The 21,729-nt window shown below is 51.0% G+C and overlaps 1 protein-coding gene across 1 annotated transcript; it reads left to right on the forward strand.

The window, feature by feature from the left end:
• The first annotated feature begins 1,256 nt into the window (after positions 1-1,256).
• LOC149370508 (uncharacterized) lies at positions 1,257-21,490 on the forward strand. Its single transcript, XM_089583482.1, has 3 exons — positions 1,257-1,343; positions 1,608-2,151; positions 19,945-21,490. Exons 2-3 carry the CDS (start codon positions 1,619-1,621, stop codon positions 20,138-20,140), a joined length of 729 nt encoding a protein of 242 aa, XP_089439608.1. The 5' UTR covers positions 1,257-1,343; positions 1,608-1,618; the 3' UTR covers positions 20,141-21,490.
• Positions 21,491-21,729: the final 239 nt, after the last annotated feature.

A 21,729-nucleotide genomic window follows, 5' to 3' on the forward strand; every position in this document is an offset into this window, starting at 1 on the left:
ATGCCACATCTAGCCATTTGCTACGTGGCGTTACAGTGCTACACTGCGATCACTTCACTGCTGATTTAGCACTGAGGTATACAGTATTACACAGTATGGCCATCTTTAATTTAAAAAAAAAAGTCAGGACCGTGCGATAAACTCCGACAGTTCCCTTCTTAAAACGGCGCTGTTTCAAATGTGGAGGACATTATTCTGGTTTTCATAAAAATAATAAAAATGCCATATTAACACTACAAGCAAATGAAATTCAATACGGTAAGTAATGTATTTGAATTTCGCTCACGAAGAAGGAATCACTTTGACCTATACATCTCAGTGTTTTCAAACCGTACTAGACGTGTGATTTCGTTGCACCAAAGAAGTTATTGTAGTCAGCCTCAAATAGAGACGGCCTACTACGTTTTCAATGCACCTGAAGGCGTACCGAGCTCGTAGGTGTCTTCAATTCGTGGATTTTTTATCCTACATATTCAGGAAGTCACGTAAAAGGGAAGGTAAAGTTGAGGATCCGTTTTCCATTCTAATGCATTTTGTATACACCGGCTTGCAGAGTACATTTCCGCCATATTAGTAAAGCTTGTAGAGAAAGTGCAGAGGCTGCGACGGCACCCAGCGCCATCACAGCCAGGCAGCCTCAACGCGGGCGCAAACGGGAGCTACCGGGCCCGGCCAGGCCGCTCCTCGCGATGACCGCTTCCGAGAGGGCCGCCATCTTGGCAACGCGTGGATCAGTGCACCGCTGCCCAACCTGCGCCTCCCGCCCGGCCGACCGGCCGGGCGAGATCCGGCGGAAGCCGTTGAGATGGAAAGCGACTTTCGCCGCCGCGCGCTTTTTCACAGCACGCCTCCCCCCCTTCAGGGGGGAAACGTAGGGGGGGGGGGGGGGGGGGCAACAACGCTAGGCTGTAGCGTTGGGCAACTGGGTCAGGCACGGGCTCCTCGCCACGGCTTTTCTGGAGCCAACCAGCGGACACCGCGCTTCCAGGAATTGGGACCGCTGTCGTGGCTGCAGGCTGCTGACGCGTACGGCCAAAAATATTTTCACCGGCGCGGACCCCCCCTCACCTCCGTCTATCCCCCCTGACCGTGGTGCGCATGCGCCGAGGGGGCCTAAGAGGGCGGGCGAGGGGCCCCCCTTCCTTCTCCGTCCCCTCGCCCGTGGCTGCCCTATCGGGATTAGAGCAGTGATCCCGATGTAGGTCAGCGCCGAGTGGCCGCGCGCGGAGGGGGACTACTTAAGGCAAAGGCCCGGCCAGCGCACTCACGTCTTGGCTCGCCGACTGCAGCAGCACGCGCGCCCCATACAAAAACAGTCAGTTTCTTCATCCCCGCAGACGACGGTGAGTGGCCCCCCTTCCGCTGCCAGCGCCTCGGAATTCGCCCGCACAGCGCCCCTCTGGATATACACACGCACGTCGGGACGACCAAGAAGCGAAAGTGATCTCCACGGGGGGTGCTGGGTGGGGGTGGGCAGGGTGCGAGCCCGCGGCTCGAACCCCGCGCAGGCCCACGGGCCCTCGCGGAGTCTCGGCCGTGGTGTGGGTGGGAGGCTGTTGATGGTGCCACGCTCTGAACCGTGCTGGGTGCTGCTGTGTCTCGTGCAGGAGCTGAGAAGATGAGGAGCGCAGCCGCGTGTCTGGGCGTGCTGGCCTGCCTACTGGGCGCGGCGATGGCCGGCTACCACCAGCCCTGGAAGCCGGACGAGATCGTCAAGCTGGTGCACAAGGTGGTCCCATACCCGCACCCGGTGCCGGTGCCCAAGCCCTTCCCGGTGCCCAAGGTGATCCACGTGCCGCACGTGGTCCACGTGCCGCACGCAGTACCCGTGCCAGTCAAGGTGCCCGTCATCAAAAGGATCCCCAAGCTGGTGCCCGTGGCCAAGTACATCCCAGTCCCCAAGCCCGTGCCCGTGCCGCACTACGTGAGCGTGGGGGTGCCGGTGCCGGTCATCAAGCACCAGCCGGTGCCCATCTACAAGCACGTGCCGGTACCGCGAGTGGTGCCGGTGCCCGTGCCCGTCAAGGTGCCTAAGCTGGTGCCTGTTCCCGTGCACAAGATCATCCACGTGCCCAAGCCCGTCGCCGTGCCCGTCAAGGTGCCCGTCTTCAAGGAGATCATCGTCAAGAAGCCCGTCGAAGTGCCCGTTCCGTGAGTACCTGATCCAGTGTGACTAGTCCGGCAACCATTGCGAAAAAAAAAATAGAGGTTGCTCTGTAGTGATATTTGAAAAACCACTCTTTCTTGTGAATGTAAGACGGTTGGCTCTAGTGGCAAGAAGAACAATTGGAAGCTAGTGGGCCTTTGTAAATACCATGGTACTGCCTCCTTGAATATGGCAGCTTACGCGGGTGGCATAGTGGGTAAGATATTTACGAGAAATTTTTGACCAGCTGCTTAAATTGGGCAGTAGGCGCAGTACGACCGGTAGTTAGCACTCAGCAAGGAATAACTGTGCAAGTTCCAAGCAGTCTGTCCTAGAAAGATTGCGCATTGTTTACTGTCCACTTGTAGCCAAATGTCTCTGCGATGCTTAGCTTTAAAAACCCGTGACAGCCTGCCACCAAAGGGTAAGAGTTTATCGAATCTAGCTGATTTGATACTATCAAATTGAGCGCATAAACTGTGATACATTTAGTATTAAGCGCGACATTTTAAGAGATATGGGCTGTGGGTTTCGGTCTGTGCATAAATGCAAAAATCCATAGTTAGTTCCTTGATTTGAGAGCTCGCATTTGAGAAAATTACATACCTGTGAAAGTTTCCTCTGCAGGCATGTTTATTGAGGTCCATGTTCTTAAATAAGTAGCAAATGTTTCCTTCATTCTCAAACCTCACCCCAATCATTTCACTCATATACATTTGTTTCACCTGGTGCTGTCAGTGTGCTAAGGAGTAGCATCCGTGCGCTGAGTACATGCGGCACTCTGACCTTAGTCGGAGTGATGCTTGTTCAACTTACGAAAAAACTGCGCGATTCCGTCATTGCGCGGCTTGATTGCGCTCTTCTCTCTATGCTGAGAGAATTTTCTGCAGTTAAGTAGTTGCCTTCGGCTCGCGTGTTCCGGAAAATGCGCTCTATATTGTGTATACCCTGAGGGTATTGTTAGCCACTGAAAACACAGGAGTTCATCTTAGAGATGGCTCCTTGTGAACAGCTGCTTCCTTCTCGGTTGGAAAGGAAAAGAAAGGCTTGGAGTTCCTTTGGCGCTTACTTCCTCCTAGCAGGTGTGAACCGTGGAGACACTATACTGCACCCTATCACTCGTTGGAAATTGTGTAGCTTGTGTAAGCAAAAAGTCTTCCAGCTATAAATCTATCTGCAGTGACTTCGGAAGGTGACCGCATCAAATGATAAAATATTTCAAGCGTTAGCTATATTTATTTCGTTCAACGTTGGAAGCATTCTTACTCCTCTATCTCCTCGATGGTCCTAGCTAATCAAATTTCTTATATCAGTTTGTCGTGCTAATTCAAAAAAGTTGGTGACAAAATGAACTTGATTTTGTGAAGCGAAAGGCGTAATGCACAAACCTGTGAAATGGAATGTGCGAGTAGAGCTTCCGACAATTTAGTCTCATAAATCTGTGGTAGCTTAGACTTCCTGCGTGCAGAATGTCCGCGGAGTCAGGAACTTGTTGCTTCAATCCTACAACGACATTTATCGTAGGTGCGAGGTTTGCGCAGTGACAGTTTGCAACAGCAGTGATATGGCCGCAGCTCACCACCTCTCGCTTTCTGCGTTTGTGCAAGTCGTACTTTTCCTTTTGCCTTTCACTTCTTTCAGTTTCAGCAACCACAGTTCACCAATATCACTCCGCGCTGGCAAGGTGGGTGAACGGCGCACCTCATTCTAACAACCTTTCTGCCATCGCTCCGTTCCGTGCCAAAACCCACCGCACCCAGGACTTCATCGCCACCATCCTCATCATCATGTTTCAATATCTGCATCGCGCACTATTCAATCAAATAATTTCAGACTGAAACAATGAAAACGGGCAACGATGGCCCAAACACGACAGAGACAAACTCCGCGGGGGGACACGTTCAAGGCGAAAGCCTGCGAGGTCCTTGACGCACTGTTCACCCCAATGCAAATGCGACTCGTGACCAAGGGCGCGTGACTTAGCCGTCCAGTTCGTCTCTGTGTCCAGTGACGATGCGGGCGGCGTGGTGTCGTACCGCGTCTTCTTCGTGGTCTCTTGAGACAGTGCTACTGCGAACTGGACAGCTCTAGCGAGTGACAAGAGAGATCGGCTCGTCTTTCTGCCGTGCCGATGATTGCCTGACCTCCTGACTCGCCCCGGGTGACGGGCGCGCGCACACTTATGACGGCCTGCCGATGATGCTGCGAACGAGAAAGCGACAGCGATCAACTGCCACGAACGTTCACGGAGCAATCAGCGCGGTGCTTCTCTCCCGACCGGCTCCGAATCTTCCTTCTCCGTGGCCTTTAATTCTCCGTGGCCTTTAATGATGGTCATTGAAAGGAGGGAACGACCGCTCTTCAGGGGAGCCTGTCGCGGACTGCCGCCGTTCTCGCAGTTCTGTTTTTGTTTGCTTTGTTTGACGCAGCTATTCCCGACCGCGCTGTCATTACTGCGCTTGACGCGAGTTGGCAACGATGAAGTCGAGAGCGCTTTCACTGACTGTCTCTGTCAGTGCCCCCCAGCTTTGTCTTGTCCGTAGACCTGGAGAGAGCCCCCAGCTGGAAAGTCTCCATCCGCCCTCTGCCCTAGATATTCTCTAAACATTTCGTTATAAATGGCTCAAAGAAAGAAGCGCGCCGGCTGAGGCATCCAAAGGTGAGAAAGAACTGTGCAAAACCGCTGCACTGTGGAGGTTTTTCCATCTCAGAGCGTAATCTACTGTTTTGGGCGCTGTGCAGGCGTCCAGAAGTGGGAAAGGAGACGAAATAACCAAAACAAAACAACTAAAACCGAGTAAGGAAGTGTCAGAAGCGACCGCTTAAGCGAAGCAAGGGCCCTGCGAGCGACTTTCTCCTTCACCTATATCCATGGCATATCCTCCCTGCCGACGGTCTCCCTAGCTCGCGTTGTGCGCACCGAATGCGTATCAGGTGAAAAGAAAGTAAAGCAGGAAGGGGTTCCCTGCGAAGGAGATAGGGGCGTTGCACGTCGGCTTAGTGGAAACCCGTTTAGTCGGCCGCGCTCTCCGCTCGTCCACCGCTGTCTGGACGTTGCAGTTGCAGTGGTACTGCTGCTTCCGCGTCTTGTTGGAAAGAACGCACTAAAAAAAACTCCCGCCGCTCCCCCCTCACCAAACAACAAAGTCAAGAAAGGAAATGTAGCAAGGCATCAATGCCGGTGGAGCGCCAACAAAAAACCAGTTTATCGGCTTTTCACTGCATACACACTGTGGTCCCTGGCGCGCGCCGAAACCGCTATATGCTGAATCTATAACGCTGCGTCAGCTGTATTTATCTCAGTCGAGTTCCACACGGGAAGGACGAGTCAGTTTAGTTCCTCGACTGGCGCCGCTGTGGAGGAGGAATCACGAACAGTTGCGACCTGTCAGGAGATTTGTTTTTTTTTTTTCGTTGTTTTTTTTTTCGCGTTTAAGACCCCTGCAGATGCCCTGCTTCGAGGAAGTCGCGCAGGCCTGTCGAAACTTGGAGCGACGCTTCTTCCAAAAGCCGCGCGCGCGGTCCCCGAATGCTCGCCTTTCGGCATCGTCTTTGCACTGGGTCAATGACTTGAGAAGAGTTGCCGCGCCGAAGCTGCGTTCGCGCGCGCGCTTCCAATCACCTGGAGCCCTATGGGGCAACAATGCGTGACGCGTAGAGCTTATTTCACCCGCTTTCGTTTTCTTCTTTTGCTCTTCGCTTTCCGTCACTGCTGGTGTCTGCCGAGAAGAGAATCCCGAGGAAAACTGGTACTCCGCCGTCGGGGAAAAAAGACGGGGAAAAAGTGAACGGCAATATGTGACACGAGGGCCTCGTTGAATTTTGATGTGTTCCTCTTCAGCGCCCCCCCCCCCCTCTTTTCCCCTCTCACCTTCAAAGCTTGTGGTGCGTGTTAATTTGTTTTATTTTTTTGTTCCTCACTTTCATAATGGACAACCGTGAGCGGTTTCATGCATTGTCTCGCTCTCTGTTCACTTTTTTTTTATTGCGCCCAGCTTTCGGCAACCGCTGAGCCGGTCACTGACTCGAATATCTAGGGAATCCTCAGTTTTTGCCTTCGTGATCATTTCATGCATAGCTTTAGATCATAGAGTACTTTTGTGAGGTCAGGTTCTCGCGCCATTTTTTGAGGAAGATGTTGTCATTCGAGTAACGTGGCGAGCACTGGTCCTCTTTCCTGGGTATTGTTTTTTTTTCCCGGTATATATAACTTTCCTAAGTGGCTGAACCCTTTAAAGTAAATGAACAGTAGCGGGCAGACGAATACCATGTTAGATGTGCGGCTTCTATGTCCTGCTTAGAGGTCAGCAGGCCATACAGCAAAGCTTGGAAACAGTGTGAATCATGGCCTGTCTGTAGGTCACGCGTTTCGCCCACTGGCTGAGACGTGTCGCTTCTTTATCGTTCTGAAATCTGGCAAATGTTAAACTTCTTCGATGCGACTTTTTCACTCTCGCCTCACTTATGTCATTGACGAGTGAAGCACTGCCTTGTCTAACCTATTGCGCAAACCTGTTAAGTTGTTGTTCAGCTACCATTTACGGCCTTGTTAGTGAACAGGCCATGAATATCAGCTCTAATCCCTCTACAACTTGATTTGCTTTCTGTGGTTTCCGGGAACTGTGCGCTGTTGCTGCCGGCTATGGCCTCTCTCACAAACTCGAGCTGCTGCTGCATGTGATATTCGCATTGTCTGTGCTGCTGCTAGTGAAAGAGTTCTTTCCTTGCTGTTAACTTTCTGAACTTGCTATTGTACCTGACTACAGTGCTAAACTTCCTTGCCTTGTGCACGCGATCAAGGTGCGGGGCTTCTGCCATTATTACCATCTCGCGAGCAATTTTGCTTCGACTGCAATGCTTGCCCTGTTAGGGCGCTGTAAGGACTAAATGAGCATCTAGCAACTCCAAAGTCACCTATTATACTCTTCCTTTGTGTTCACTCAAGACTGTTTGTCATGACGTTTTAAAGTACACTGCCTCACATCGGCTCGCACTGCAATACTTCCTATGCCTTACTGCGTTCGCTGAGCGATTTTTTTTCACCTGGTATGTCCGCTTTCATGAATACTTCTTAGGCATCCCTGCTGTTCTTCCAATGTAGAAACCCCATATTAGATTCCATCGCTAAATTTTTTCAGGGCGCCACAATGTTGCTTTGCCGCTGTTCAGAGGAGTGTCTCGCATGATAGCGCCGCTCATATTTCGCTGCCTGTCGCAAATACATGTGTGCCTTGCTGTGGGTATGATTTGCATGAAGTTCTTGCCGTTTTGCTACCTTACTGTCTCGCTTTCCAAAAACCCCTCATTACGTCCAAGACTGTTCACTTACTAAGAAAGTTCTCGATCAGAAGGAGCGGTATTTCGCTCACCTAATGAGTCTGACAAGTGTTGGTTCACCTGAGAGCTTTTTTTCCAGACGCGCCCTTTCAATATTGATTGCGTGACGAAGGTTCTCATTGTCCTTGCGCAGCACTTACATCTTTCCCAAGCGCCTAGACTTCCTCATGTAGAAACGGTCATTTCACATATGTTCAATATCGGCACTGCAAAACGCAAATGCGAGCGGCATTGTTCAAAAGTAAGCGCAGAAAGAGCATGCTCTCGATTGCAGGTGCAAAACAATGTTATGCTTCATTTTAATAACGAAGCATTTTCATCGGAAGTCCGCAGGCAAGAGCAGTGGCTTTATTAATTAAACTATACTGGTTAGAATATCGTGACGGAATTACTTCCGCATCGTTCGATGTGAATTTTGATTTCTTAGCATAGTAAGCGTTACTGAATTATCTACCGACTTCTTTCGCCTGAAAGTTTTGAGACGTATCTCGTATATGACAGATCGTCTTATTATAGGATGTAGCTATTTGCCTCCCAAAGTCATTCCTTTCAATATCAGTAGTTTTTCTTGGCTGTGCCGTCTTGCTCCCGCGTACAAAAGAAAGCGTTTCGGAAGAGGTACAGCCAAATCAAACATCAAGGCTAGCCCGTTAGGGCCCATCGCTAATGCATTATAGATGTCGTGTGGGCCTCCCAGTTTCAAGTATCCCTCCAGCCATCGCGAGCACAAGTGCCTCTCGAGGACGTCGTCTCGCCACATGGGCTTTACCCTGTCATCGTCGCAACAATTCGGCAGCGAAAGAAACCGTCGAGAGGCTTGTTCGCTGTCCAACTACAAGACTCGCGATCCGCTTTTCAAACAGAGACGAGCCCGTCCTCCCCGTCATTCAACGAGGCCTTGTTCGCCTCTCGTGCGTCCTCGTTTGGGAAAGTTCGCCGTGAGGTCCGTCTCTTGCGTCGAGAAGAGGCCCGAGTCCTTTCCCGACCTTCTCTCCTCCAGCACCCGAACATTGGCGGCATCTCCTTCGCACACGTAAGAGTCCCCCAGAGTGAGTGTCGGCAGAGGCAATACAGTCCGTTGTAGGTCACGTGGAGGAGCAGCGGCGGCTTCAGAAGAGACGGCGTCGTGTCTTTTCCATTTCGACCCGCGCGAACTTGTTCTGCGCGCCGAGGAACGCCGGTCCCCCCTCAAAGCGAAACAACGCGCCCGCCTCTGCGGCCGGCTCGATAGGCACGCGGATATGCGCGGGCGACGGCAACCCCGCGGAGCGTGCGCTTTTGCTGCACGGAATCCAGGAGCAGAAAGCGCCGCCAAGCAGACCACAACGAGGCGCCGGAGTGGACCTCCTGGTCGCTCGCCCGCGGCCAGAAAGGGTCAGTCAGCCCTTGACCGACAAACGCGTCTTCGCGGGCTCTCCCCGCTTTCGAAGTCGTCGCAGGGAGGGGGCGGCAGCCAAGAAGAAAGCAAGAGACAGAGGGCGGCGGCAGCGTTCGTATTAGCCGGGCCGCTGGAAGGGCCGAGAGTTGGCTTCCCCCCGCGCGAAAACAGAAGGAAGGCCCGTTCCGCCATCTTGGCGTGTGTCGATCCGTGTCTCTCAGCAGTGGAGCGTGTACGGCGGCGGCGGGAGAATCGGCGACCTCGTTTCCCAGAGAGCAAAGCGGCGTCGCCGGCTGCCCGGCGGGGTCTGCGAGGCCCGCTGTGCCGCCAGGGTCCTCTCTGCGACTTGTCGCTCATCGCCCAACCTTCCCTCTCCGCCACGGAGCGATCTTGCGGCGTGGTCGCGCCGATGCTGTCCGTCAGCGTCGAGGAGAGACCAGAGCGACAACTCTCGAAGCGATCGGCCTTGTCCTTGAACTTGGGCTGCGACGAGCCGAGCGGCCGGCGCTCGCTCGCTCGCCCTCTGGCACGCCGACGCGCGCTCTCGCCGAGAGAGCCAGGCTCGCGCCTTAACAGCCTTGTGACCTCGAAAGAAAAGCGCGCGCAACCTTTCGGCGGCTCGACGAGCTGCACGCGATCAGGGAGCAGAGGTGTTGCACTCTGTATGCCGTTCTGCTAGGTATTTCTAACGGTTAACCCCTGGCTTTGTGTCACACACAGCATCATATAACGTTGTCCGTTACTGTCACAAAACCTTGGTGGACACTCTCCTCATGGCAGTGCAGAAATATGTAGGAATTTTCACATAATCGGGTAGAGTAAAATAAATTGGCAACAGTTTAAGCAGCGTGTAACAAAGATAAAGAAACGAGGAAAGGTGTACAAAAATAACACCTGGAAAGTGAAAGGCTATCGAAGAGCAGGCACGGTACCCTGCGGTATCCCTGAAGGCTAATGCGCAATTAGACCATGGACCCGTCGCAGGGAGCGATGCGGCGTGTGCACCGCTAATTACTCGAGGCCCTTGAATCGCTGCTCACTGGATCATGGAGGAGACATCCTTCTCATTTTATCAGAAATCTATACCAAGAAATGACATCAAGGGACAGCTAGACTTCGCTTCCTTACCAGACTAGGCTGGCGCTGGGGTAGGCCATCTGAATTTGGGCACAGACGGCGATAGCTCGGAGAAAAACAGTTCCAGGGTCGATGATCTGGTCGCTCCAGGTGTCCGCTTGAGAGTCGCACTAAGCTTCCCTCCAGGATAGCCGTTGGGAAATGGAAATAAGCTTTTGTTCAGCCAGTCTAGTTTCTCCTTTATCAGGTTTGCCTACTGCAGCGGCCCATGTACCCTCCCAAACGGAACGCGTCACGAAAAGACGGACGTCGGAAACTGCGCTTGTCATGAACTAACTGACCCTCCAGAAAGCGATTCAGCGGCTAATGTTCCCAAAATTGTTAAAGAAAGGACATTGTCCAGATGACCGTTGCTTTTTTTTTTTAATGCGGTGTCATGACCCTAGTGAAAGAAACCTATCATTTCCGAGCCGCCACAATTAAGGATACCTTCCTTACTCGGGGAGCCTTACTTGCTCCCAGTATTCTGCGTCCTTATCTTGTGTCGTTCAACATGTGAAGAAGTCACCTCGCACACTCAACACGATATCAGCCTATACTTGCCTTTCCCCCACGAAGTTTCCCACTCTTTCTGAAACGCAAAAAAAAAAAAAAGCCGGCAGAGCAGTCCCTAGTCTATTGAAATGGGCAGTCGCTTGATCGTTACCCTTGCGCCTCAGCAGTTGATGACGTAGCTTGAATGTCTATGCTGTTAGCTTATCAGTGAAGTGTTCATCTGTAGTTGAACGCGTTAGGCGGGCGTGAAGGCTTCTTAAAAAGTGTTCAGTTGCTACGTATTCAAAGTGGAAATTTTAGCCAACTGCAGGTGTCCGCCGGGCGGGAAGGGAAGTGAAAAACTGTGATCGCAGTGCTCTCTGTGGGCTGTATGAGCGCTATTGATGGCACGCTGTGTAGGACTTCGTGAGGGCGATGACAATGGCAATAACATTTCATGCCGCCGAGACTTTCCTTTGTTCACGGTGGCTTCACGTGCACTTCCGTTCTCCCTTAAATTGTTTCCCAGGATTTCAACTTCGCTTATTTCGGTAAAAACAATCTTAGAACACATTCCAGTTTTCCCGTTCGTTCAGTGTGTTTCAGCAAAACTTTTTCCATCGAGAGTGAGCAAGTGTGTCAGTTTGCAAATGACTCGTGCACTCATTGCATTTATGAAGATCACATTTCGCCGCCTTAAAATAAGAGTGGGGTGAGGTGCCGTGCACTACATTCTTTATAAGCGGGAGTACAGCTTCCCTTCCAACAGGACCCTTGACGTGATTTCCCTGGCCAAGCGAGACCAGACCGTCGCTAGCGACCAGCGAACATTGTTTTGCCGCCTGGAAATAAGTGATCCAACATTGCTATTCATCTCCCATAACAAGCAGTCTTCTACAGCCCCCTCCGTTCGTCTCAAAGCGGTACCTGCTTCTCGTTTCACGAGTACACCTACTTAGAACTGGACTATACTTGAGCAGAGCCCAACAGAGCGTGAGCTTTTCCTACTTTTCTTTCAGTCCCTTCTTTCTTGCCATCCTCCCCCTGGCGTTCCTCGCCAAAGAGCGCTGTAGATCCGCACGCCCCCTCGTATCTCACTGCACACCACTCTCAAAAGCAGTGCCGTATCATCACGCGTCCCAGTCTTGCACAGCGCTGAGCTGAGGTGAGGAGGAGGGGGGCGGGGGGGATATCACGACCATGCTGCCGCGTTTTTGGCGCGAACAGGAAAGAGCAACAAAGGCGACACGAAATCACGTCCGCGGCCGGTCCACACGTACTACAACTGCCGAGCCCCTTTTGTGTCTCGTCCACAGTCCCTCGTTGTTATACGTTGCGGACACTAGAGCGTAGGAGCGGAGGGAAACCGGGTGAGGGGTCGAGAAGAACGACTGCGCTGCCAAGTGTAGTACGCGCAACAGTTTGCCAGGCGCTAGGCCGCCGCGCTCGTCGCCTGCTCGCCGTTCCCCTCTCCGACCACGCGCCGCTAGCCAAGCCAAGCCGCCGTTCCACACGGCACAAGTAAGCTATATCACCTTCGTCCTTACTACGGCGCGCCATTCTGGCTTCTTTTTCGGCATCTCTTTGCTTCTCAAGTGGATCAGCGAATTCGAGGCTCCGCCGAATAGGCGAGGAACAAAAGGAGGCGCAGGAAAAGAAAAAGTGGAGAATACGGCTGCCGAGAAAGAATAGCCGAGTAAGAAAGAGTGTAGGACACTTTAATGCCCCGAGAATAAGGCGACGAGAGGGAGGGGTATTGAACGAGTCGACGGGACGAATAAGAAGAACCCTAAAACGCTCTACGTAAGCCTTTTTTCGCTTTCTAGAGTTCGTTAGCTTGTTCGACCTTGTTTTGTGCGCCTTTCTTTTTCCTTTCTCTGTGCCCCTTTTTTTCTTAATCCTTCAAGGGCCCTTTTATGCGATCTGTGTGCCATAGTGCTCTGGCCGTTATAGCCGTCTCTGACTCAATCGTGCCAGACGGGCCGAGTCGTGTCCCTTCTTCTTAATGTTCTTGTTCCCCGCGAGTGCGCTGGCGCCGATTCATAGGGTCGGAATAACGGTCGGGCGCGTACGATACAGCGTCATCGTGAAAAGAGGAAAGCTAGAAACTGAAGGTGCCTCGGGGTGGTCTGGCACTCCACTCTCCTTCGCGTTCTCCTTCTTGTCGCCGAAAAAAATTCGCGCTGCGTTCGCGAAGGCGACGGGACATGGAAAAGAATACAAAGAGTAAGAAAAATCTCGACTGCATTAATGGCAATGAACCTGCGTCCTGGTCGTGCCTATTCTATTCCACTTCTGTGTCTTACGCGACTCGACGGAGGAGGGGCTTTAAATCATTACCCGCGGCTTTCCCTCGACACCTATACTCACGGGGAGAGCCAATGAACCCGCGTCCTGGTCGTGCCTATTCTATTCCATTTTTGTGTCTTACGGGACAGGACGGAGGAGGAGCTTTAAATCATTACTCGCTGCTTTCCCTTGGCGCTGGCGGGGAGAAAAGAAGAGAGCACAAAATCCAGACAGTGAAGGCTTCCAAAAAGTCCAAGCGTCCCCGTTCTATTGCTTTTTCTCTAAATATGCAAAGAAAGGGGAGAGAGACGACAGTCGCGTTCGCTCTCGGCTGCCTGCATAGACGCGGCTTTTCGATCATCTTTTCGCCGCCAGCGGAGTTCCCGACGTTGTAAAAGTACATCTACGGCAACGAGGAAAAGAAAGAAAAGTAGAAGGAAGAGGAAAATATGAAAATGGCTCCATCGCCTCCGCTGGCTGCGTGAGCAAGCCGAAGCGCCGCGCTACTCGAGGGAGCCGCGTGAGTGCGCGCTTTTTTGTTTCGCCCTAATCGTCGCTCATAAGGCGCGCGCTTTTTCTGGACGCGCGCCGTCTTTGCCGGGCGATTTGCCGCTGCCGACGTTTATTTCTAGCCCGTGCCCGTAGGCGAGAGACTCGCTTCAAGTGGGACATTGCTCCAAAGACCACCCAAAATTGATCTACGGCTGCCTCCCCGTCTTTATTCTGGGGCCTTTGCCTTTTGTAGCGCCATATGACCAAGCATGTTTTTTTTTGTCTGTGCTTCAGATCTGGGGCTGGTTAAGTGGAAGCTCACTGGCGTCGCTCTGTTCAGTGCTGGAAGATATGGACCTGTTCTTCATAGTGTGTTCAGTTTTCACGGGTGGAAGTCAGGGAGTTATAGAGACAAAAGCTAAAAAATTAACTTGCCTAGTCCTTATAAGGACTAGGCAAGTTGATGACATCAACAAACGAGGACATGAACAGAAAATAAAACACCACCTAGTACTCTACAAAGCAGAAGGACGCAGCAGTAATTTAACGCTGCTTTATTATTTTTCGATTACACATCGCCTCTACGCAAAGCCTTTCGCGAGACTAATTTCACGACGCATCGACAGGCGGTAAACACACGTGATTGTGGATGGGTCAGCGAGCACCAATGGGCAAGCACAGAACATGTGACGACGCCTGCTTTGTCTGCCGCCGCGGTGGCTCAATGGTTATGGTGCTCGGCTGCTGACCCGAAAGACACGGGTTCGATCCCGGCCGCGGCGGTTGAATTTCTATGGAGGCGAAATTCTAGAGGCCCGTGTACTGTGCGATGTCAGTGCACGTTAAAAAACCCCTGGTGGTCGAAATTTCTGGAGCCCTTCACTACGGCGTCTCTCATAGCCTCAGTTGCTTTGGGACGTTAAACCCCATAAACCAACCAACCAGCCTGCTTTGGGAACACTTAAAACGCGGTGGTGCCGGTTCATGCCGTGACGAGTAACTGCAAATTTCGGAGAAAATAGTCTCGTGAGCATATGGAAAGCGAGAAGAGAGATGTGGATGGGAAGTAAGGTTGACTTACTTAGCAAAGATTCCTATTTATGCTCGAAATTTTTAGGCGGCAGGAAAGACGGGGCAGGCAGGGGTGGTGAAATTTCACTCACCATCGGAATGCGTCGTCTTTTTCACGAGCGCTTCTCAGAACTTTTCTGTCAAGCGTTGGTTTCAGGACTGTAAACAGTTTTTACTTCTTGCAGGGTCATCAGTGTTGACTACAAAATCATATCTCAGCTTTTCCCTTGTGTTATGGGAAGCGATCGCTATGAATCTTCGTTTTTTTTTTTAAAGGAGTACGAAAGCCGCTGAATTATGATTTCTGACCTTCTAGCAGCACGTGTCCTCCTAGCCCCGCACTACCCGGGGTCGAATTTGGGAAAGAGTGTGGTCCGCTTTATTACAAAATAGCATTCTACAGTCATACTTAGGCACAGAACTAACTTATAACTTGTGAAGTGCTCTAGATACACTAGACACTAAGTGGATCACCGACATTATGTCGCCTTTTCGTCGTACTTTCAAAAGGGGCAGTGAAAATGGAGGCTGGTTCTAAGTGGGACACTATTCTTTTTATATCCAAGACCTATGCACTAGGAAGTGCTGGCGGACGGTAAGCGTCAGGCCGCGCTCTACTCTTGTCATTTAATCTGCAAAGGAGCTTCGCGGATAAATTTTTTTCAGAACTGTGGAAACACACTAATTGCATTAGTAAAGAACGTTTTGCGACATACATGTAGGCGGTTCTTATACGTAAGAGTGCTTAAAAACTGGCCGCTTTCCCCCGCGTAACCACGGCGTCCACAGGCTCTCGCTACGTGGCTTTCACAGGGTACAGTCTTTGTCAAAAGTAACCCGGCTGCATGGTTTGCTTCTCATTCGTATATTAGAGCCCTCACGGCTTTCCTAAAGATAAAAAATTTCTTTGAAGGTGAGAACAGGGGTCTTCTTACCATACAGAGATTTGGAGCTGAGTAGAAAAACGACTGAGTAGAAAAACGTGCAGCCTGGTTACTTTTGACAAAGGCTGTACATCAGTCGAACTTCCCTGTGGCGGTTTCCTCAGATTTCAGTCTTTCCATTTCAGAGAAGTTATCCTTCAATCTCTTCTTCCCCAAACAAGCGAGTGACTAGCCAAACAAAAGCATATATGCAGGGAAGCCGGTGCAGCTCGTAGCAGCCTTTTCATCCTCATATTCAAAACTAGCTCGCTACAAAGCGCAGGCGCGCCGAAACGGCCCATGAGAACGAGCGGCACACGCACCCTCCTCTGGTGCGTGACGTCGATTCGGAGGAGCGCTCGCAGAAATAACGCGTTCGACGGCGGCGGCCTCCCTGTCCGCATTCCGAACAGCGAACAGCGCGATGTGCTTGTTTACAGGCGCCTTGTTTAGCGGCCCTCTCCCGCATAAAGCGCACTGGGTGCCTCGGGCACGCTGCGACGAGGCCAGGGAGGGCACGACATTCCGCCACACTTCCGTATTGGACGAAGCAACCAGATCCGGAAGTTTGGGGGGGGGGGGGGGGGGTATCCAAGGTCACCGTGAAGGGCGTTGTGCAGTGCTTTCGATGCGCAGTGATAAAAAATTTAGCAGACTTGGAAGGAAACAAACGAAAAAAAAATGAATTCGTGCACTCAATTAAGTAAAGACAAAATAGGAAAGAAGCCGACTGAAATGCGTTGAATAAGTTTGGCTGCGCGTTATGGCACGATACCTTACAAACGCCGGCTTTCACATTCTTAACGCCCATGCCTCTAGCCACGCCATTTACCAAAAGAGCCGACGTGGGGGTGCGAGTATTTGATGATCCAGTCGCCGAGTCGATAGAAGAGTAACTTCCTGGGTGCATTCGGGATACATCAATTATACTAATATCTTGGTAGCATGTATCGCTCGCTTCTTCCCCCTTTTTCGACCTCCTTTATATGCTACACACCTCTCTTTGGCCTAGTTACAAATTCTTTACTGGGCATTGCCCATTCACTTCCCCGCTGTCATTGTAATGCAAGGCCGGAATTGGTTGACAAAGAGGCGGCTCTAAGACTAGGCGTAGCAAGATTATGGAGATAAGGAGGGAATTAAGCCTTAAAAATAAACATGGCGGAGGAAAAGGAAAGAGGGCGAAGGAGGAAGGAACTAAGCTTACACTCATCATTCCCATGTTAGCTTTTTTCCTCCGTCACTGGCTCCGCATTCATTCATTCTGTGCATATGATTTGGTTTGGTGGTGCTACAGATTCTGCTTCCATAGGAAACTGAAGCTGTCCGTATCATCTTGAATTCGTGTTTTAGTTGGGGTATTCTTTGTGGCTTTTCCGCTCACTTATTTCATGCTGTTTTCACCGAGCGCGCTCTGGCATATCCATTGTTTCGAACTTTTGTTGATTGAGAAACGCTAGCTTTGCGACCCCACGCAAGAATCTGCGTAATGGTTAGTTGAAGCTGTGGGAACTATGCACTGCACCTGAGCTTATCTTCTGCTCTAATTCGCCTGCTATTGTTGCTAATAATAGGTTTCTCTAAAAAAAAAACGCTATTTAATCAGTTGAAGAGGATGGGCAACGCTTTATTTTTTCCCCATCAGCTTTCATGAGTTATTTGCTCTTTGTGCTTTTGCAGGTTAGTACTGCGGTCACCTTTGCATAAACCTTTTTTTTTTTAAATTACGGGTACCGCGTGTGGGACCTTTGCAACTTTGTTTGCGATACTACACATCGCGTAAAACTTGGAACGAAAGTGTTATTTCGGCTACCCGTCATGTACATGCCCATTTGTGTGCATTCTGCAGCCTTTGTGAGGTCCTATCAATAACAGCATGCCTTTCTAGTTTTCTTTGAGAGTCTGACTCATCTGCATTTACTTTTGTGACTTAAATTAGGGATTTTACATTGCAATGAGTCTGGCTAGCAGGTAGTGGAATGTTTCAGTTGGCGAACTTACTGCCGCACAATATAGACACTAGTTCAGGCATATTCCGAGGAAAGAAACATACTTGAAGCGAGCGGCTAGTGAAGTACGTGGACAATTGAGGGTCCCAGGAGGAAGTTTATCACCAAATTATATTACCTGCTTTCGCTTGCATGCCCGTTAGCGGTGACATCGCACGGCTGCTGCTGTGCATCACTGGTCCCGTGCGCCGAGAAATTTCTGGAGAGGACTTCGATGCGATACCACAGCCACGGGTATCGCGGATCGCATAAATGCCAGTTATCTGGAAAGGCTGCATTTGCCAGGACTGATTACTCATCTACCGCACTCATCTCATAGTTCCTCCCTAGAATAAATCCGTGAATGTTACGAGGGCTCATTACGAATAATTATCTTAAACCATTACGCGAAGTCAAGCGAGTTGTTCAATTACCGCCGCGTTGCAGCAGGTGCTGATTTTTCCTTTCCTGTCTCTCGCAGCATCTTGTATAGCGTAGGCCACTGCGGTGGTCACGCCTACCTCGCCGGCGCGAGAGGAACGTCTCCACTCGAGTAGCTACACCACAGTCGGCACGTATTGCGCCAATATCCTATCTCGATGCACACGACCACCTGTGGTTGCGCAGCCACTTTGTTAGCATACTGATGGCTGGCCGCTTCGCTCTTCCGCATACGAATCTTGGCTTTCGTAACGACTTGTTGGAAGGATAGTGCTGTACGCCAGGCTGCGTAACCCAATGGACATTAAAGCTCCCATCGACGTACTGCGGACATTCAGGACGTCCGCTGAACGTCCGAGAGAGTTCCAGTGGTCATTGGGAAGGGGCTGAGCTCACATTGGCCACGTGTGCTGATGTTTTGGTTCATGGTTTATGACGGTTTACCATGCCAGAGCGACCCAGGCTATGCGGGCGCGGTAGTGGAGGACTCCTAATAATTTCTACCACCTGGGGTTCTTTAACGGTCACTGACGCCGCACACACGGGTCTCCAGCATTTCGCCTCCATCGAAATACAATCCCCGCGGCCGGGATCGATCCCGCGTCTTTCGGGTGAGCAGCTTAGCACCATAACCACTGAGCCACTACAGCATCTGCATGCGTTTGATGGCTGGCAGTAAATAGCTCAAGGCAGTAAACTGGCTAAGTTTGGTGGTGTAGGTAGTGTGCTTGTTCTTGTTTGTCACTCATTTATTTCTGTGCACGTCAAAGTGAGCAACGTTAGTAGTGGCGCCGACGAGAGTGCACGAAGTTGTCAGGGGATAGCACTCGCCATTGATTTAAAAAGACTCAAATGGAAATGTGCCCTTCCTTTGATTAGACAAGCCCCACCAGCATGGCGGCGGGATGAGAACTGAGGCCCGCGGAGATATTTTCGTTATAGCATCGCTTTTAACCGACGAGAAAAGGAACTAGAGTGAGACTGAGCGGTAAACGAGCTTGAGAACTCTGTCGGCCTTGTCAGGCTCAACGTCCCTATCATTTCGCTCTGCCTATTTTCGTAATTTGTGAGGATTCGCGGGCATAATGGTGACAAAGTGGTGCAATGCTTGTTCTGGTTTAATGTTCAGGTTTTTTTAATTCTGTTCAGTGACTGTCGGATCTCCCCACACTCCGCTGCGGCAGCCCTGCTCCTTGCGTAGTCGGTGATGCCCACTCTTACAACCAAACTCTTATTGCGAAAACGATTCCGACGCAATCTCTTTTCGCTGCGGCACGAACGCAGCCTGCGGTTAGAAGTAAAGTAAAAACTTATCTCGCAACTCAACCCGTAGGCTAGCTTATCTTTGCGCATTATGGTTTATGCCGGACTTCCCCATCGTGACAGAACGCTAAAGGTCCCGGCAATCGTCGGTGGCCAAGTCGCAGAGAAGATTCCTGTGGCGCTGCGCTGTGAGCTTGTAAAGAACTTCCTCAACCCGTTCGTTCCCTTTTGTACGGCGAGCCTGGCGGAAATGCTTTCGTGTATTACGAGATGGCTTGCCTCCCTTCCGGGCACGCGACTGTGGGGTCGGCACCATCCTTCACCCGCCGTGGCGTGACGGCGTGCGTTCCGCTGCTACGACCGTGTCACTCGGCGTGAACGGTTGCGTCTCTGACCGAAAAGTCAGACTAAGAAAAAAAAAATTGAAGCGGAGAGCTGCGCGTGTGCGACAACGAGGACGGAGAAAGCAGATTTTCCACGGCAGATTTTTTTTCTTTGCTTCTTATCCAACTTGTGATTTTGAGTTTTGCTGAAAGCGACTGAGAGCCGGACGTGGCGTAAGCGTCGCTGAATGAAATGTCGACTTCCATGTTCCTTTGGAAAAGTTTGCTATTCTGTTCGTTTATTAATTTGTTGTCTTCTTGAGGGCGGAGTGGGCTCTCCTGAGCGGTTATTCTCCAAGTCGCTTATTCTCCATGAAGCAAAACTGAAGGGAAATGGAGTCCTGCTTCCTAGCCTGATCGTCGTAATGCCGATTTACACCACTGTGCTTGGGAAGCATGCGCAATTATCAGACTTCAGTATTGTACTGTGCACTTGCTACAGCCATTGGCCAAAACATAGATGCATTGGCCGGAGCTTGGAGTTCAGTTTTGGTGCAGTGCAGGTATGCGCTAATTCTTCGCTATTTTTGGCCTGGCGTCCAAAGCGCGACCGGAGTAGTCATTTCTCTTTATCTCGAGGTGTTTTCATCCCTCCTTCGCCTTTTCTTTTCCCCCCTCGCAGAGTCTACATTAAGAAGCACACGCACTACGGCGGCGGAGGCTACGGCGGCGGCGGCTTCGGCGGAGGCGGCTTCGGTGGAGGCTACGGAGGTGGTGGCTTCGGAGGCGGTGGCTTCGGAGGCGGCTACGGAGGTGGTGGCTTCGGAGGTGGCGGCTTCGGAGGCGGCGGCTACGGAGGCGGCCACGGCTGGCACTGAAGAGCTTGGACAGTCCAGAAAGTGCCACGACCGCTTTAGCTGCATTCGGTTTCGCCCTTACCGGGACCTTAGGGACGAGAAGGAAAGACCGTCTGCTCCCCGCTTTCCATTCACTGCCGCTCCCCTTTCTGGTCACGTCGGGATCGTTGCGCGCCGACACCGAGAGGGAAGCTCGCCGCGGAAGCGAGCGGAAAGTGGGGAAGCTTGGCGGACGGAAGAGACGACTCGATCGTATTCCCTTCTCGAAAGGGAGCCATCCCTTTTTCAAAAACTATATTTTTTCTTTTCTAGATGATCCGAAGCCAACAGTAATGACAAGCGCAGTTTTTTGTCCTTAGCGTCGTTTTATTTCCTGCCGTACACATTAGCGCGTTTGGAGCCAAGAAATAGAGTACGAATAGGAGATACCATTTGAAATTCGCCAAAACGAGCCTGCCGCGTTTGCGCAGCTCGGAAGACTTTGCTTTCAAAGCTCTTCTTCGAGAGCGCGCGCGGTGATACAACAGTTACGTACGATACGTGAACAGCGGAATGTTCTACTGCAAAAATAGAAAAAAATAGAAATGTACAATGATGTCTGTATAAAATAAGAAAACGAACGAAGAGTAAGCAGCTTGAGTGAAACTATTGCTTGTTGTTAGCCCAGTCAAAGTTTTTCTTAGTTCTTTTGGTGCGTCGCACGGCTAAACGGCGATTGTAGAGCGAGCTCTTGTCTTCCAGTAGGAAGGAACCCAACAGAAAGACGATGGCGTTGAGCTTTGTATACTAGTACGCGCCTCTTCTTCACTGCGCTTTCCAAGCCGTTCAGTCTCCTTTCCACCTTCCCTCAGTGTCAGCCCGCCTCAACTTTCTCCCTCTCCACAGCGAATGCTTTGGGCCCGCATGGAAATCGGCCGTTGAGTTTCGCTGTTCCCACGCACTTCTCTCCTTCTGTCTCCGGTTGTTTACCGGCTCCTAAAGCGTTGACGTTTCTGTAAAAAGAACCTTTAGGCTGTCCTCGCATGTTTTTTTCTCCCCTATCGTTTCTCCTTGTTTTATCTCCATGTTTTTGTTTTCTAGTTTTTGTCATAGGAGCACGTGCAATTTCAAACTGTTCGCGCGCGCTGTTCGGTTCGCCGCCTGCGGTCACGGACGCTTGTCGCCGAGCATTCCTAACTAGGAGATGTACATGTATACCAAACATTCCCCGTTTCCTGTCGCAGAAACTCGCGGCGCTGTATGTATGATACCGCCCAAGAAAAATCTTAGCAAAAAAAAAAAAACTGCATGCGCATTGTTTGCGATACGTGTAGGCTGCATTAGTGAATTGCAATACTCGATTAAACCATGACGAGTGTTCTTGCGCGCTCTGCTCCTGTCATTCCTCTGAGCTGTGTATATATGTAATTCATGTTTTACTCCTGTTTTTTTTATTATTACCAACTGTGTCGAATAAAGAAAACGTTGTTGTATTTAATAGAACGTGTCATCTGTTTTTGTCGTTCGGCAAGCAAGAACTGCACCATAGAGCATCTTGTCTTTCCAGCGCTCTCTGAGGAAATGCCCTGAGGTGAAGAGAAGAATCTCTTATAGCTTCAAGAAGAAGCCGG

Source organism: Amblyomma mixtum, chromosome 1 (genome assembly GCF_055824585.1).
Source record: "Amblyomma mixtum isolate Tamu chromosome 1, ASM5582458v1, whole genome shotgun sequence".
Classification (NCBI taxonomy): domain Eukaryota; kingdom Metazoa; phylum Arthropoda; class Arachnida; order Ixodida; family Ixodidae; genus Amblyomma; species Amblyomma mixtum.